We start from the raw sequence: 15,754 nt of genomic DNA, 5'->3' as shown, positions 1-15,754 counted from the left end.
TCATAACTTTCCTTCCAAGGAGTAAGCGTCTTTTAATTTCATGGCTGCAATCACCATCTGCAGTGATTTTGGCTGAAGCTTATTCTTTGGAAACCTACTATCTTCAAAAGTAAAAAGAACCTGATATCATCGAGGTTCTCTTTTTAATCTGAGAAATCTGAGGCCCAGAGAGAAGTGACTTCTCTTGCGTTACTTGAGAACTGGTGATGGTGACAAAATCTGAACACAATTCCCCAGATTCCTATCCAAAGCTTGCGTCAGCTCTCTACGTGTCAGTCTTTCCCGACACCCCCCGTTGATAATGCAAACAAAAGGCATATGTCAGTGCCATATGAAACTTTATTTACACGGCCAGCAGTGTCCATCCCATTATCAAGCACACAAAATGTACATGTCAGTAAACACTGCTCCAACTGAACTGAAAGCTGAACCCAGAGGGAAAGCAAGAGAGAAAGGGATGACTAATTCAAATACCCCTCTCTAGAAAGCTATCGTAGCTCCCCCATTGCCCGCGGAAGCACCCCACACTCCCTCATGGGCATCAAGGCCCTTGCCAGTTGAGCCCCGGCGTTAGCTCCCGCCATGTTCCTGGCTTCCCGTCTCCGCACCCATCCCTCCAGCCATTCCCCTAATACGCAGAGCTGCCCAGACTTGGGAGCTCCTTTCATGCTTCTACACTTTTACACACATTGGCCCCATAACGTGCAACGCTCTCCTCCTCCCCCTAGATCCTTTTCCAAACCCGGAGACGGCTCTCACGACCCTACTCAAACGTCACGACCTCAACTGGGTCCTACAAGGGTCTCGATGGAGTCCAAATCCGATCCTATCCCGGGAGGAGGATTTTAGTGGCTAACACGACTAGAAGCGTGGCAGCGAGGGGAGGAGCCCGAGCACACCCTCCCTGAGGTGCTCGTGGACTGCCTCGCAGAGTATTCCCAGCCCGGAGGGCGCTCAACCTGTGGCCTGCCTGGCCAGGGCAGGTGCCCAGAGAGCTGGGCGAATGCCCAGTGACGGCAGCCGAGCCACTGGCGACACCCTCCTGAGATGCCCGCCCATCCCTGGAGACCAAGCAGCGCCTCTCACACCTTACCTCAGCCAACAGCGGCGGCAACTCCGCTTTACGGCACTCACAGCAACTGCTGCAAAAGGGGCCTTCAAGCGCGGAGTCGTGCGCACTGGTCTGGTTGGTGCCTGAGGCGTAAAGCACGTTTTGGAGACCGGCCACGGGCAGGTCTAGACTCCCGGCGCTTCCTCACTGGCCGAAGGTTACTGAACCCGGAAGTTTTCTGGTTTGGGGGAGTAAGCTACGTAGCCAGGCTTTTTTTTTCTTTTTATAATATCTTTTGCCTAGGTAACTACTACAGCAGCGCACAGAGGCGATCTGAGATTTTAGGAAGTGGTCCAAGAATTGGAGAGGCACCCCCTGAGCTGTGTTCCCCAAAGTGTGTGGGTTTGCCAGATAAAATATAGGACGCCAGTTAAATATGAATTTCAGATAAGCAACGAATAATTTTTTAGTGTGTATGCTCTGCAGAGGGATTCAGAATAACTCCAGATTCTGGTTTCGGTACCGTCGGGTGAGACGGGGGATGGAGTGGGAAACGATCGTCGTGCTCAGTCGCTAAGCTGTGTAGTCGCTAATTCTGGTACGACTGTTTTGCGACCCCATGGATTGTAGCCCGCCAGGCGCCTCTGTCCGTGGGATTTCCCGCGAGAATATTAGAGTAGGTTGCCATTTCCTCCTCCAGGGTATCTTTGCCACCCAAGGGTCAAACCCGTCTCTCCTGAGTCTTCCGGCGGATTCTTTACCACTGATCCACGTGGAAAACAACTGAGTTAATATTGCTATTAAGGTGCCTGGGGAACATCCGAGCTCCAGCAAACTGTTACACTTCTGTTAAATTCTGCAAATACACATTCAGTGCCGGACTGGACGAACTTTTAACTGTAATCCAAAGAATTACTGTAAAGGAACACAGATGAATCAGTTTTGACATAATTTTGAAAACTAAAAGCACCACTGTAATTTTAAGTTCTTTCTACAAAAATTTCTATGATCAGCCCAGGATGAAAACTGAAAATACTCTCCTCATATATCTGAGTAGTTTGCTAAACTTTTTTTTTTTTTCATTTTGAAATCAGCATTTTATAATAGTAGTACTGCTGGTATGTATAACAATTTTTGTATTAATACCTAATACTGTATATACATTTTCTTACACCCCGAGTTATTTTTAGTCGGTTAACTTGGTTTCCAACTTGATGCATGATATATATATTTTTGTGCCTTCTAGAATACTACTATTATGAAATGCTCAATAATGCACATGGAATCTGAACTGTTTTTTGAAAAGATAAAAGTGTTTTTCTTTCTCACCTCCCAGGGTTATGTTCCTTATCAGTTTCTTACTTTTCCTTGCAGAAGTTTTGTGTACATACTGATTTATTTTGTATGTAACCAGACAACACCAGTACTGAACCCCAGTTCCATTGCTTGCTGCTCAAAAGGCCAGTACTCAAGACCAGTGTTAGTGGAAAAGGAAAATTTGCTTTATTCAGGAGCCCTGCAACCTGGGAAGACGGTGGACTGCTGTCCTAAGGCTATCTCCAAGTTGCTAGTTAGGAGAAAAATATTGTAAAGGCAGTGTGAGGGAGGGACCAGGGTGCGTGACCAGCTTGTATGTCGTTCTTGGAAGTTTCCAGCATCACCAATCTGTTTTCAACCAGTGTGTGGTCTATGTGCTTAAGGTCAGCAGTTTTCATCAGGTGGGGGCCAGCTTCCTGTTAAAATAACTTCAGTTCAGTTCAGTCGCTCAGTCGTGTCCGACTCTTTGCGACCCCATGAATCGCAGCACGCTAGGCCTCCCTGTCCATCACCAGCTCCCGGAGTTCACTCAGACTCACGTCCATGGAGTCAGTGATGCCATCCAGCCATCTCATCCTCTGTCATCCCCTTCTCCTCCTGCCCCCAATCCCTCCCAGCAACTGCTATTAATTGAAATACAGAACATACATAAAAATTCTTGACTTCATGGTTCCTTACAAGTGAAACTCATTAGTTAAGACTGAAGACTGCCAGGGCATGAACTCACTACCCTGAAACTTGATAAAATCATTGAGCATTTATCCTGCCTTTCTTATTAGAACAGGATTTCAGTGTAATCAAAATGCTAATAAGAATTCCAACTAATAAAGAATGAATGATAGAACAATTATTGCTACTCCTAGTGAAATAAGAACAACAACCCTCATCAGCAGAGACTAAAATTAAGTTGAAATGTTGATGGGGAATTTCCTAATAGGTGGATTAGGCTGGAACCCCCTGAACCCACTGATCAATCTTATCATTAACCCTGGGACAACATCACACCATGCACTTTCAGATGTGATGCAACAGAAAGTACACAGCACTACCTGTGAAAGATTCTTGCCTAAAAATTGAACCCACATTTAACCATAACTCTCGACTTAACAGAGGCTATAGAGAATCGCTCAGAATGTGATCAATGGTATTTAAAAGGTGGTGGAGAGAACTAATGCAAAACCAGACTTAAGAGACATGCCCAAATGCAATGTTTGGACCTTGTCTGGACCCTGACTTTAAAAAAGCAACCATAAAAACACATTTAAGACAACTGAAATTTAATACGGACTGAGCCATTAGATGATACTAACGGATTGCAGTTAATTTTGCTAAGAATGTTAATAGAATGTGGCTGTCTCATCATTGATGTATACTGCAGTACTTATGGGTGAAATTTTTTAGAACTCTAAAAATGACAAACATGGCAAAATGTTAACAATTGATAAATCTAGATGATGAACATAAACGTGTTCATTATAAATAGCCTCTCTACTCTTCTGCCAGGTGGCTCAGTGGTAAATAATCTGCCTGCCAATGCAGGAGATGCGGATTCAATCTTTGGGTCTTGAAGTTCCCCTGAAGAAGGAAATGGCAACCGATTCCAGTATTCTTGCCTAGAAAATTCCATGGACAGAGGAGCCTGGCGGGTTAATCCACTGGGCTGTAGAGTCAGATGCATGCATGCATGTTTGAAAACTGTCGTAATAAACAAAAGGGGAAAGTTATGAGGTTCATAAATGTAAAGTGCATAAAAAGTCTTGATCCATGTAAAGCTTTAAAAAGACAGTTATAATAGAGGATTACATTAGTCAATATTTTTTTTTTGTAGCCACACCTCAGGCATTCAGGAGACCTGGTTCTCTGACCAGGGATCTAAACTATGTCCACTGCAGTGGAAGCACGAAGTCCTAACCACTGGACTTGCAGGGAATTCCCAACACTGGCCACTCTTTTGATTTAAACTACGGTCTTTATAAATGTGGACCAACTGATTAGCTTTTCTTACATAAACCAGAGACAATTTAATGGATCATCTATAGTTTCTGGTATGTTTCTTTAAAGTGGACCAGGAACTTAAAGATAGAAGTGAAGGAATCTCAATTCAGAGTCCTAGATTTGTATTTTTCTTTTTTGTAATCCTCTATAATTTACAATTTTCTTGGATACAGCTAACTCGTCAGCAACTTAATCTTCATCACTGAAGTTCCCCCCACCTTCCTCATAAGTAACTTTTCATACTTGAATTCCATTGGTTTATGTAATATTTAAATTACACAATTAAAACAATGCCATTGGCACAAGTAAGTTGGGGAACAAACAGCTAACTAGAGGTATACAGACCATTCAACTGGCAGGAGCAGCACTTCTCTAGTATACCAGAGGGGAGCCCAGCTGTGAGCCTTCAACTCACTGTGAATCACAGTCAGTGTACTTTAACCTGGTTAGCCAGTCCAGTAGGGGAGGGGTACAAGGATTGGTAAAAACAGTCCCTATTATTAGCAGATAAACATCTTTTAAAAATCATCCAGACGCAGTAGCACATACACATCCTGGCCCACTATTAAGACGGTGGGGTCTGGGGCAAAAGGGTAGAAATGGAGGCCAACCTCGATTTAAGTGTCTAAATACCTCAGAGTCGATCATATACACATAACATATAGACTTCTATCTTGATAAACATTTCTTCTCAAGGAACAGAAATCTAGGTTCAAGATTGAATTCTCAGACATGTGCTGGAAAGCGGCAACAGGAGAACCAGGTCAGCCTGTTCTCCCTGAAGTCCCCTGGGACTGTTTCTCTTAAGCCTCTAGCTGCAGCTTGCCCAAGGGTCCTGGTAGCGTGAAAGTATACACCCCATTCTGCACATCCAAACTCCTGAACTGCCTCCCCTTGAAGGGAGTCTTAAGTCTGCACATCTCTTAAGTCTCCTGCATGGCAGGCAGGTTCTTTACCACTAGCAGTATTATCTGTGACCGTGTATGTAACAGAAATACCTAGAAATAAATGTTTCTAGCGGTATATGTCTGTAGTGCAGAATGTCTTCAGGATGGATTGGGGAAGAGGCCTGCATGTGTTATGGAAGCCAGCTTTGGGCTGGTGGGACAGGGAATTATGGGATCCTGGCTGTCGAGTTTATAGTGGGTAATGGAACATAGACTAGGAGTAGACACAATTCCTCACCAGCTTCACTTGTTCATTCTGTGGTAAGGTACAGCCTGAGATTGAGGATCAGGGCAGGAACCCCTTTCTTGCCCAAGTCTCAGTGTACATGCCAATATGGTATCATGCTATATATACTGTTGCGCTTGCTCTATTTCATGGTTATCATGAAAACCCTCCCATTTACAACAGTATCAGCTGTGTAGGGTTACCTGGAGGTACTATCTAATCCCACGACCTTGTGGAAAATGGGCGTAAACATACTACTGGTACCATGCAGTGTAAAAGTAAAATGAGGTGTAATAAGGACAGTTGGATAAAAAAGTGGAATGTACACAATTTCCTGAGTTCTTGTCCCAGCGATCCAGTCAGGCACATTAGGACTGGTGTATCAACGAAATGGTTCTCTAATTAAGGAAGCCAATTCCAAAAATGGTTTATATAACATTTTGGGAGGGGGGCATGCAGAATATATCTATATATTGCTGCACAGTATACAACTTGTGCAGCAACATAGAAAAGGGAAGCCTTCAGAACCATGGTAGTGCACTGTTAACAATTAGGTTGTGTTTTGCTATCATAATGCTGCAATGTGTGTGTGTGCATGCATGCTGACTTCAGTCATGTCCAACTCTTTGTCACCGCATGAACCTTAGCCTTCCAGGCTCCTCTGTTCATAGGATTCTCCAAGCAAGAATCCTATGGATTCTTGGGATTCTGGAGTGGGTTGCCATGCCTTCCTCCAGGGGATCTTCCTGACCCAGGGATTGAACCCACATCTCTTAAGTCTCCTGCATGGCAGGCAGGTTCTTTACCACTAGCAGTATTATTTGTGACCGTATATGTAACAGAAATATCTAGAAATAAATGTTTCAAGTGAAAGCGAAGTAGCTCAGTCTTGTCTGACTCTTTGCAACCCCATAGACTGTAGCCTGCCAGGCTCTTCTATCCATGGGATTTTGCAGGCAAGAATCCTGCAGTGGGTTGCCATTTCCTTCTCCAAGGGATCTTCCCAACCCCGAGATCAAACCCAGGTCTCTTGCATTGAAGGCAGTTTCCTTACCATTGCAGGAAGACTCCTTATATATGTATTTAATACCTTGATCTTTTTTTTTTTTTTTTTTTGGGTGGGGGGGGGTGTTAGTTCTAAAGGTCTTGTAGGTCTTCATAGAACCGTTCAACTTCAGCTTCTTCAGCGTTATTGGTTGGGGCATAGGCTTGGATCACTGCGATATTGACTGGTTTGCCTTGGAAATAAACAGAGATCATTCTGTTGAGATTGCATCCAAGTACTGCATTTGGGGTCTCTTTTGTTGACCATGATGGCTACTCCATTTCTTCTAAGGGATTCCTGCCTGCAGTAGTAGATAGAATGGTCATCTGAGTTAAATTCACCCATTCCAGTCCATTTTAGTTCGCTGATTGCTAGAATGTCGACGTTCACTCTTGCCATCTCCGGTTTGACCACTTCCAATTTGCCTTGATTTATGGACCTAACATTCCAGGTTCCTATGCTTCAGCAATACGTGAAGCGTGAACTTCCAGATGTTCAAGCTGGTTTTACAAAAGGCAGAGGAACCAGAGATCAAATTGCCAACATCCGCTGGATCACCAAAAAAGCAAGAGAGTTCCAGAAAAACATCTATTTCTGCTTTATTGACTATGCCAAAGCCTTTGACTGTGTGGATCACAATAAACTGGAAAATCCTGAAAGAGATGGGAATACCAGATCACCTGACCTGCCTCTTGAGACACCTGTATGCAGGTCAGGAAGCAACAGTTAGAACTGGACATGAACAACAGACTGGTTCCAAATAGGAGAAGGAATACGTCAAAGTTGTATATTATCACCCTGCTTATTTACCTTACATGCAGAGTACATCATGAGAAACGCTGGGCTGAAGGAAGCACAAGTGCTATCAAGATTGCCGGGAGAAATATCAATAACCTCAGATATGCAGATGACACCACCCTTATGGCAGAAAGAGGAACTAAAAAGCCTCTTGATGAAAGTGAAAGAGGACAGTGAAAAGTTGGCTTAAAGCTCAGCATTCAGAAAACTAAGATCATGGCATCTGGTCCTATCACTTCATGGCAAATAGATGGGAAACAGTGTCAGACTTTATTTCTTTGGGTTCCAAAATCACTGCGGATGGTGACTGCAGCCATGAAATTAAAAGACGCTTACCCCTTGGAAGGAAAGTTATGACCAACCTAGACAGCATATTCAAAAGTGATACTACTTTGCCAAAAAAGGTCCGTCTAATCAAGGCTATGGTTTTTCCAGTGGTCATGTAGGGATGTGAGAGTTGGACTGTGAAGAAAGCTGAGCGCCAAAGAATTGATGCTTTTGAACTGTGGTGTTGGAAAAGACTCTTGTGGGTCCCTTGGACTGCAAGGAGATCCAACCAGTCCATCCTAAAGGAGACCAGTCCTGGTTGTTCATTGGAAGGACTGATGCTGAAGCTGAAACTCCAATACTGTGGCCACCTCATGGAAGAGCTGACTCATTGAAAAAGACCCTGATGCTGGGATGGATTGGGGGCAGGAGAAGGGGACGACAGAGGATGAGATGGCTGGATGGCATCACCGACTCGATGCACATGAATCTGGATGAACTCCGGGAGTTGGTGATGGACAGGGAAGCCTGGTGTGCTGCAATTCATGGGGTCACAAAGAGTCGGACACGACTGAGCAACTGAACTGAACTGAATACCTTGGTATTACCTGTTCACCAGAAATGCTGCACCCATTCACACTCCACCTTCTGTATGAAGGTATTGGTTTCTCAGTGTCTTTGTCACACTCTTCCCTCTGTGACTCAAAACTATCATCTCTTCATTCTTCTCTTGGTAAAAATGATCTTAGTTACAAGAACTCCAGCCTTGTTTGGTCGTTGACTGGTTTTATCTCCCAAACTGGTTTCAAGTTAGAATATAAATTTAAAAAATCTTAGCTTCTGATTCTGTCTTAGCTACCAAAATGTAATCCAAGATGTGACAACTTCCAAAGACAGAAACCAAGTTCCTGGTTTATATAATAGTTACTCACAGCATCTATAGCTGCACTGTACAAGCAGCAGCTATTAATACTAGCAAGATGTGGCTCTTTACATTTAAGTTACAATGAAAATTTTAGTTCCCTAGTTGAACTAGCTATACACATTGAAAGTGCTCAACAGCTGGCTGTGGCTAGTGGCTTACTGTGTTGGACAGCCCAGGTTACAGAACGTTCCGTCATCGCAAACAACTGCGTTGAATAGCACTGCTCTAAAATAAAAAAAACCTTTGGAAGCAGAATTCCTAATGGCTATTTTATCTCTCATGCTCAACAGCACACTGTAGATACTTAATAAGAGTGGATAAAATGCAAGAACTGAAGCAAAAGAAAGCAAGAAAAAAAAGTTTAATTTTTAGATGAGATATTCCAGGTGCTTTTTTAAGAATTTGGTTATTCTATACAGAACATACAATTATTTCAACATACAAGGTACTCTATCTTGAATACTCTATTTTGAAATTTCAGAAACCATTTTAAAAGCTTTGTCTTGTTTCCAAAAAAATGAGGCAAAATGCTTATTATAAAACACTAGTTTTCAGCACTGCGTACATTGTAAGTAGTTCATTAATGTTCATCTTTAACTTAAATGTTAAACCTGAGGAATTAGAGTTTTTATTATCAGAACTGCATAGCAAAATCATGTCCAGATGATAGAAAAACCAAATAATCTGTGGATCAAGATAATTTGTAAGCCACTTAATTCAGTTTAAAGCAAAACAAGTTATGTTAGGAGAGATAATAAATGATATCCAGGTTAACAGAGTTTTGAAATGTGTCATTGTGTTTTTAAAAACAGTAACGCAACAAAAGTTATCAAATGTTTTAAATGGTCACGTACACCTTATATCATCTATCCAATGAGAACAAACTGTTGAACCATTCCAAAGCTGGTATTTTGCAAAGAATTATTTAGGCCAAATTCAGTCTTTCCATGTGGCATTGGGCAGTCATGAAAGTGCAAATGCCTGGATGGAAACACAGCTTAAATCATTTATTTACGCTACTATTCTACTCTGACACACGTTAATGCTATGGGAGAAATTTTACAGTTCTAGAAGTCTTGATATAGAGTACACCTTGATGATAAAATACAAAAAGGCCACAAGTCATGCATAAACTAAAAATGTTAAAGGATATTTTAATCAGGCTTTTAAAAAAAATTCAGGTTTCATGTCCTGGTGATACCACTTTAAGCACATGCTTTATCAAAGTAAATGGCATCTAGAGGTATCCAAACACTTAAGTCCATTATTAACTAAAAGTAATACTTCACATTTACATAGCATTTTACTGTGGTTGAATCTATTTCATATACTCCATTTGATTTTATTCCTCACAACAGCCCTGTGAGGTAGGCTGAACAAGTTACACTGTTGTAAAGGCAAGTTACATTGCCTTTATGTAAGGCAGTGGAAACCCAAAGATGATAAGTGATGATGTAGAGATCACAGATACAGTATATGGTAGAGCTAAGGTGATTAATTTTAAATACTTTAAAAGAGATTAAGCCAAAATATTTTTGTTATATCTATAAAATTTAAAGACTAGTGGTTTTTAATACAAATCATTTCAAAACTTTAGCTATTATGTATCTTATTGTATGAATTAGTTATAAATTTGATTTTAAAGAGTCTCCCCTAAAAGGTAAATTAGATGCAATGCTTTGGTATCTTAGAGATTTTGGAAATGTTAAAAAAAAAAAAAAGCATTCTCATAACCCTTAAGCTCTCCAAAAAGTTCTAACACTAACAAAAATATCTTTTACCAATCACTTACAATAAACTTAAGTAGCTCCAAGGCAAAGCAAACACATTCACCTACGGGCTGTGCTACATACTGTGAAATCCTCTGCATGTTCATCCCCAGGAACCAACTTATATTGATTGGGTACCATTAAGAAAATATACCAATTTAAACTAACACAGCTCAAATGATTACAAATCAAAAGTCAGTACCTTATACTGACTCGGAAATAACAAATACTGTTTTAACTTGAATGTGAGTAGGAGAAAAGTACTATGGTGATCTCTGATATTTATTTTATAAGTCAATACTAACCTTTATATGGCATACCCAACAATATATTTTCAACAAAAACATATACCATGTGTGATCCAGTTAACCTCCAAATTACTCAAAAAGCTTATTTACATTAATCAAATATTCCAGGTAACAAAGCTATCATATGTGACATTAGGATCACAAGTATTTGCATAATATGAATACTGTAAGATACACACAAAACTAAAACTATACTGACTAGGAGGTAATCTTTCTGCAATGATTAAGGAAAATTCATGATCACTTATAAATGCTCCAGCACTGGTATTAAGAAATATAAATTTAAAATAACAAATAACTTTATGGTTATTTGGATGCCGAGTAAATTTATGCTGACCATTTACTTCCCTAAAATAATATATTCAGTGTAAAAATAAAATCAAGGGAAGAAACTTTTTCAGAAACATCTTACATGACTACATATAGGTGAACCATTTTACATGCAGTTAATTATAATTTTTTATAAACTCTTAACATTTACTTTTTAAAATTTCTGACTTGATTAGCAAAAACATTGTTTTTAAGATGCAAACTTTGTCATACCTTTCAAAAGCAGCAAAAGTACTGTACGCACAGAAAATCAAACTTGACAAAGTTAGGAAATCTGAATACCAAGTATGACTGCCATCCCAGACTTAAATATTTGTTACACGAATTAACCATTAAATGAATAATGATCTTACAAATATGGAGTTTTCGCCAAAAGAATTATCATGATGATTTTTAAATACAGTCCTTAGTCTGTTTAGCTTAGATTCACATATTTTATGGAAGTCTACACTGTCCCTTCTAAAATGAATACTTTGAAATAATCATTTTTCATATATCTGCTAAGTTACTTCAGTCGTGTCTGACTCTGTGCGACCCTATAGACGGCAGCCCATCAGGCTCCCCCGTCCCTGGGATTCTCCAGGCAATAACACTGGAGTGGGTTGCCATTTCCTTCTCCAATGCATGAAAGTGAAAAGTGAAAGTGAAGTTGCTCAGTCGTGTCTGTCCCTTAGCGACCCCATGGACTGCAGCCTTCCAGGCTCCTCCATCCATGGGATTTTCCAGGCAAGAGTCCTGGAGTGGGGTGCAGATTTTCATATATATCCTTTTCTAATTTTCCCCATATGTTTCCAAAAGACACTAAGTAACTCAATAATTTTATGTGATTTAAAGTATATGTAGGAAAATTAATCATTTTGGGTAAATCATGAAATAAGAGTATCTTAGCCTAACTAAATCATTTTCTTCTTTATATCACTGAAGATCAGCACAAAAATTCAAATTATACATAATACTGCACATACTTTAATTTCGTAAGTGAGCAAATAAAACCAAGCCAGTATGTCTCTTCAGATAACAATATGGGGGAAAATGATTGCAGAACAAATTAGGTGAAGTCCAGATGTACAGCAGCAGTTCATGGTTTGTCAAAATAGTACAGATTCCACCAGTTAAACCCCTGTACAGACAGGCACACCTTTAATACTTTCAAATTGTCTACCTACACCTGGAACATTCAAAGAATTACTGTATATTAAATTTCTATGTGCACTTAGTAAATATTTGGTATGTACATATTTACGAAAAGTTAAAGATGTATGTGACAGTCAGTCCAAAGAGTCAAAATGAAATGTAAAAAAATTCTTTTTTCTAAAGTGCTTAAGGCAACTCCTTCATTTTTTATCCAGTTTACTACAACTGGTTTGAGATTCAACTGCTAAAAGAGAAAGGCAATACTAAGTGTATATTTTTATAAAACATAATTTTTTACACTTGTGGTATATCCACTACCATCAACCTCTCATGCATTTCTTTTGTAGAAAGCAATCATGTTTGACCTGTCAAAACAAAGAGTAAAAAAAAAATATTTTAAAGAGTATACCAACTTTTCATGTCTTCAATTGAGGAAAAAATCTCAATATTTTTTAATTCCAATGTTAATGAGAATGTTATATATTGTGTCAAGTTAACAGTTACCTTAATTTAAGACTATGTAAATAGGCACTACAGTTGATTATTTTCCAGTTTGAAAATGAGAATGACAAACTTCCTCAGTTTAACTTAACACAAATAAACTTAAATGAATTAAGCTAAAAGCCCACACATTTTTCTTTTGTATTTCTGGGAAGGGGGCGGGGGGACCTTTAAGAAGAAGCATAGTAAGAGGGAAACCCCAGATTCTTATTTTGAAGTATAAAAGTATTACTTCAAATGAATTTTTCCAAATGATACTAGAATATTTTATATGAAGGGTTTCAAATGATGGGATGAGCACACACAAGAATCATATGCACTCCTCCAGCCCCTGACTAGTATTTTCCTTTCCTCATGCCCCTGCAATAGAACTCCTCACCAGTATTACGTAATGGTCTCTGGTTTAAATATCAGTTGACAATGCATGGGGCATGGAGTGAGAGCATGCTTAAGAGGAAGAAGGCACTTAAAATTAAAAACAGGATATAATTATACAGACATAATAGTAAAAGTTTTTATATAAGAACTTCTGGCTTTTTCAGTGTCATTTTTGTTAAAATATACATGACTGTTCCCATAAAGCAGCTCCACCACTAACTTACTGCTTTCAGGTTTAACTCTATGAAAGAGAATTATAACTTCCTGTTTCCTTAGGTCCTGCAATAACCCTGCTGCAGAGAACAGGACATCCAAAAATTTCTTTCAAAATCTCTAGGAAAAACAAAAATCAAAATTATATTTATTTGGAGAATCAAAACAATATCTACTGACAATATCATACTCTAAACTGCCTTCTGGTTTTTAAAATACGTTATCAGACAACGGTATAGATATGACTCTCCTCTGGAAAAATGAATACCCAGTTTGAATAAAATTCCTCATTAGATTTGTTTTACAAAGAACAAAACATCTCATCAGTAAGCAATAAACTTTAAGAGAAACTGAGCTGTTCCTATCCCACAAGTCTTTCTATAGACAGTAACTCAAATGTACACAGCAATGGTCACTTCTAGGGAGAAAGGTATCGTAAGACAATATACTTAAAATATGAATGGAAGAAAGTCAACAGGAGAAAGTAACAGCTTCGAAAATTAAGGAATATACAAACCCAGACCTCTTGAAAATGCTCAAGGAATTCCTAAATACTGTAATGACAACTTTCAATTTGGCTCAAAGAACTTGTTACAAATTTTAATCAACTTTAAAAATATAAACGCTTTACTCAATAATCATGGGTGTTACTCATGGTTTAACACATCTTCCCTATGTATGGTAAAGATCACTCTATGTTGATTTTTTTTGGAGAATTATGATCCTTTAGAAAGCAAATGAAGTAGCAAAAAGACAGAGAAAAATAACCTCTGAATAGGTATGTCTGAAAAATTCGTGTGCCAAATAAGTCAGAGATACATAGTTTTTTCAAAACTCTTGTTTTTAACCATTCCATCTTACTAAAAAGCAGATATAGATGACTTCAGTAAAGAACAGTTTTAGGCACCTCCCTTTATAACCTTTTCTTTATAGATAAAACTTGAATAGGCAGCTTTTTCTACTTTCTATATAGCTTTAATGATCTTTCACCTTACTAAAAATGTTAAAAAATAAGCATAATTACTACCAGTTATTACACCAAATTCAAGTGGGAATTTTACCAAAACTATTAAAGTTTCTATTAAACTAGACAAAAAAACCAGAAAATATAAAGCTTTAAAAAAGTCTTACCCATCATTCAAAATAATGGAAAGAGGTCTAATTAAACAAGGTAACGTATAAAGAATATCTCTTTGCAGCAGGTAAAAAACTGAAATTTGGGCAATTTAAAACTATTGTATCTAGAAACACTTCCTGTCCACTCTCTATTTTGAGTTATAAACCATGAGAGAAATATCACAATATTTGGAAAGAAGAAAATAATATACAATCTAGTTGAAAAACAAAAGATAACAATTTAGCAAACCTCAACTTATTTATAAAAGGGGAAAAATAAACTACTGTAAGAAAACCTTTCTAGCATGCCCAATTTTTTTCAGTTTTTAGAAAACCATGGAAGACTGTACAGTTTTAAAGCTTCAGTGTAAGAATTAAATAATAGGTAGTGATGACATTTAAAAAAAGGGAACGTATAGGGGAAAGACGATTTAAATGCTTTTCCCTCAGGTCCTAGGGCTACCATATGTAACTAAACATTTTAGAATAGTCAAAGTAATCCAAGAAACACAAAAATGAGTTTCTATGTAACTACTTAACACTGCCTTTTTTTCTCATTTACTCTTCAGAACATCAGTTGCTTGCTTCTCTGATGCCCCATAGCAGGCTCCTGTGAATGCTTCCTACTAGATGCCTGATGCGAACAGACTCCAGACCTTAGAGCAGAAGGTAGCAAACCTGACTTCCACCACTTGTAAACTGCTGCGATTAGTAACTGCACGGAAAAGGCCACCCAATCAAAAAGGAGTGGGGGAAGATAAACAAATTCTGAGTAGGCATCACTGAGTAATATTGTTTAAGCTGCTAGTGGAGCCAGTCATTCCATTTTCATTTTTCTGAAGAGTCCTCACAGCACTTGGAACCTGCATCCCAGTACTCAAAGAAAGTCCACCACACCAAACCTAAGAAAGGACAGAAACAAAGCTGCAGTCAGACTCCAAACCAAGTGAAAACTTAAAGGATCCTGACACTTTTCCATCTGAAAGGCAAAAATAAGTGAACACAAGTGAACATCATCCAATTTCAAACTGAAAACCTTCGTATGTGAACTGAGGGGGAGTAGAAAAGCTAACTCAAGGGTCTTTTAGAACCATATTGGCCAAAGAAAATCTTATGACAGCAGAACTCACTAGAGCTACACACGAGAGGGAAATAAGGGCTGTAGAAATTTAGAGACTAAATTGGATTAATTTAGCCAAAAAGATACTATCATTACTGATACTAAAGTTCACAACCAAGAGAAGTACACAAAGACTCATCTTTCTCATCCCAATTGCGGCCTTGGATTTTGATAATGGGTTGTGGCCTGAAACTATAGGAATCTAACACCCCTCTGTTAACAGAGTAATCCCATTGGCTTCTTCCCTAACTTGTTAACAATAAGAACCCTTTTATAATTCTCTATGATAATCTGAGAAAAACACAAATGGCAAT

At 38.9% G+C, this 15,754-nt stretch overlaps 2 protein-coding genes across 5 annotated transcripts in view; both read right to left on the bottom strand.

The window, feature by feature from the left end:
- Nucleotides 1-1,246, bottom strand: part of FKTN (fukutin) — a 56,507-nt gene extending 55,261 nt beyond the window's left edge. Inside the window, exon 1 of the mRNA XM_070795231.1 lies at nucleotides 1,094-1,246. The gene's annotated coding sequence lies outside the window, so the exon portion shown is untranslated. The remainder of the gene's footprint in view (nucleotides 1-1,093) is intronic.
- A 7,667-nt stretch (nucleotides 1,247-8,913) lies between these two features.
- Nucleotides 8,914-15,754, bottom strand: part of FSD1L (fibronectin type III and SPRY domain containing 1 like) — a 70,536-nt gene continuing 63,695 nt past the window's right edge. For all 4 annotated transcript variants that reach the window (XM_070795228.1, XM_070795230.1, XM_070795229.1 and 1 more), the window contains one exon: nucleotides 8,914-15,222. In XM_070795228.1, coding sequence (XP_070651329.1) covers nucleotides 15,100-15,222 — 123 coding nt within the window. In that variant the 3' untranslated portion in view covers nucleotides 8,914-15,099. The remainder of the gene's footprint in view (nucleotides 15,223-15,754) is intronic.

This window comes from Bos indicus, chromosome 8 (assembly GCF_029378745.1).
Source record: "Bos indicus isolate NIAB-ARS_2022 breed Sahiwal x Tharparkar chromosome 8, NIAB-ARS_B.indTharparkar_mat_pri_1.0, whole genome shotgun sequence".
In the NCBI taxonomy this organism is placed as follows: Eukaryota; Metazoa; Chordata; class Mammalia; order Artiodactyla; family Bovidae; genus Bos; species Bos indicus.
This window is presented reverse-complemented; position numbering and strand designations above follow the sequence as displayed.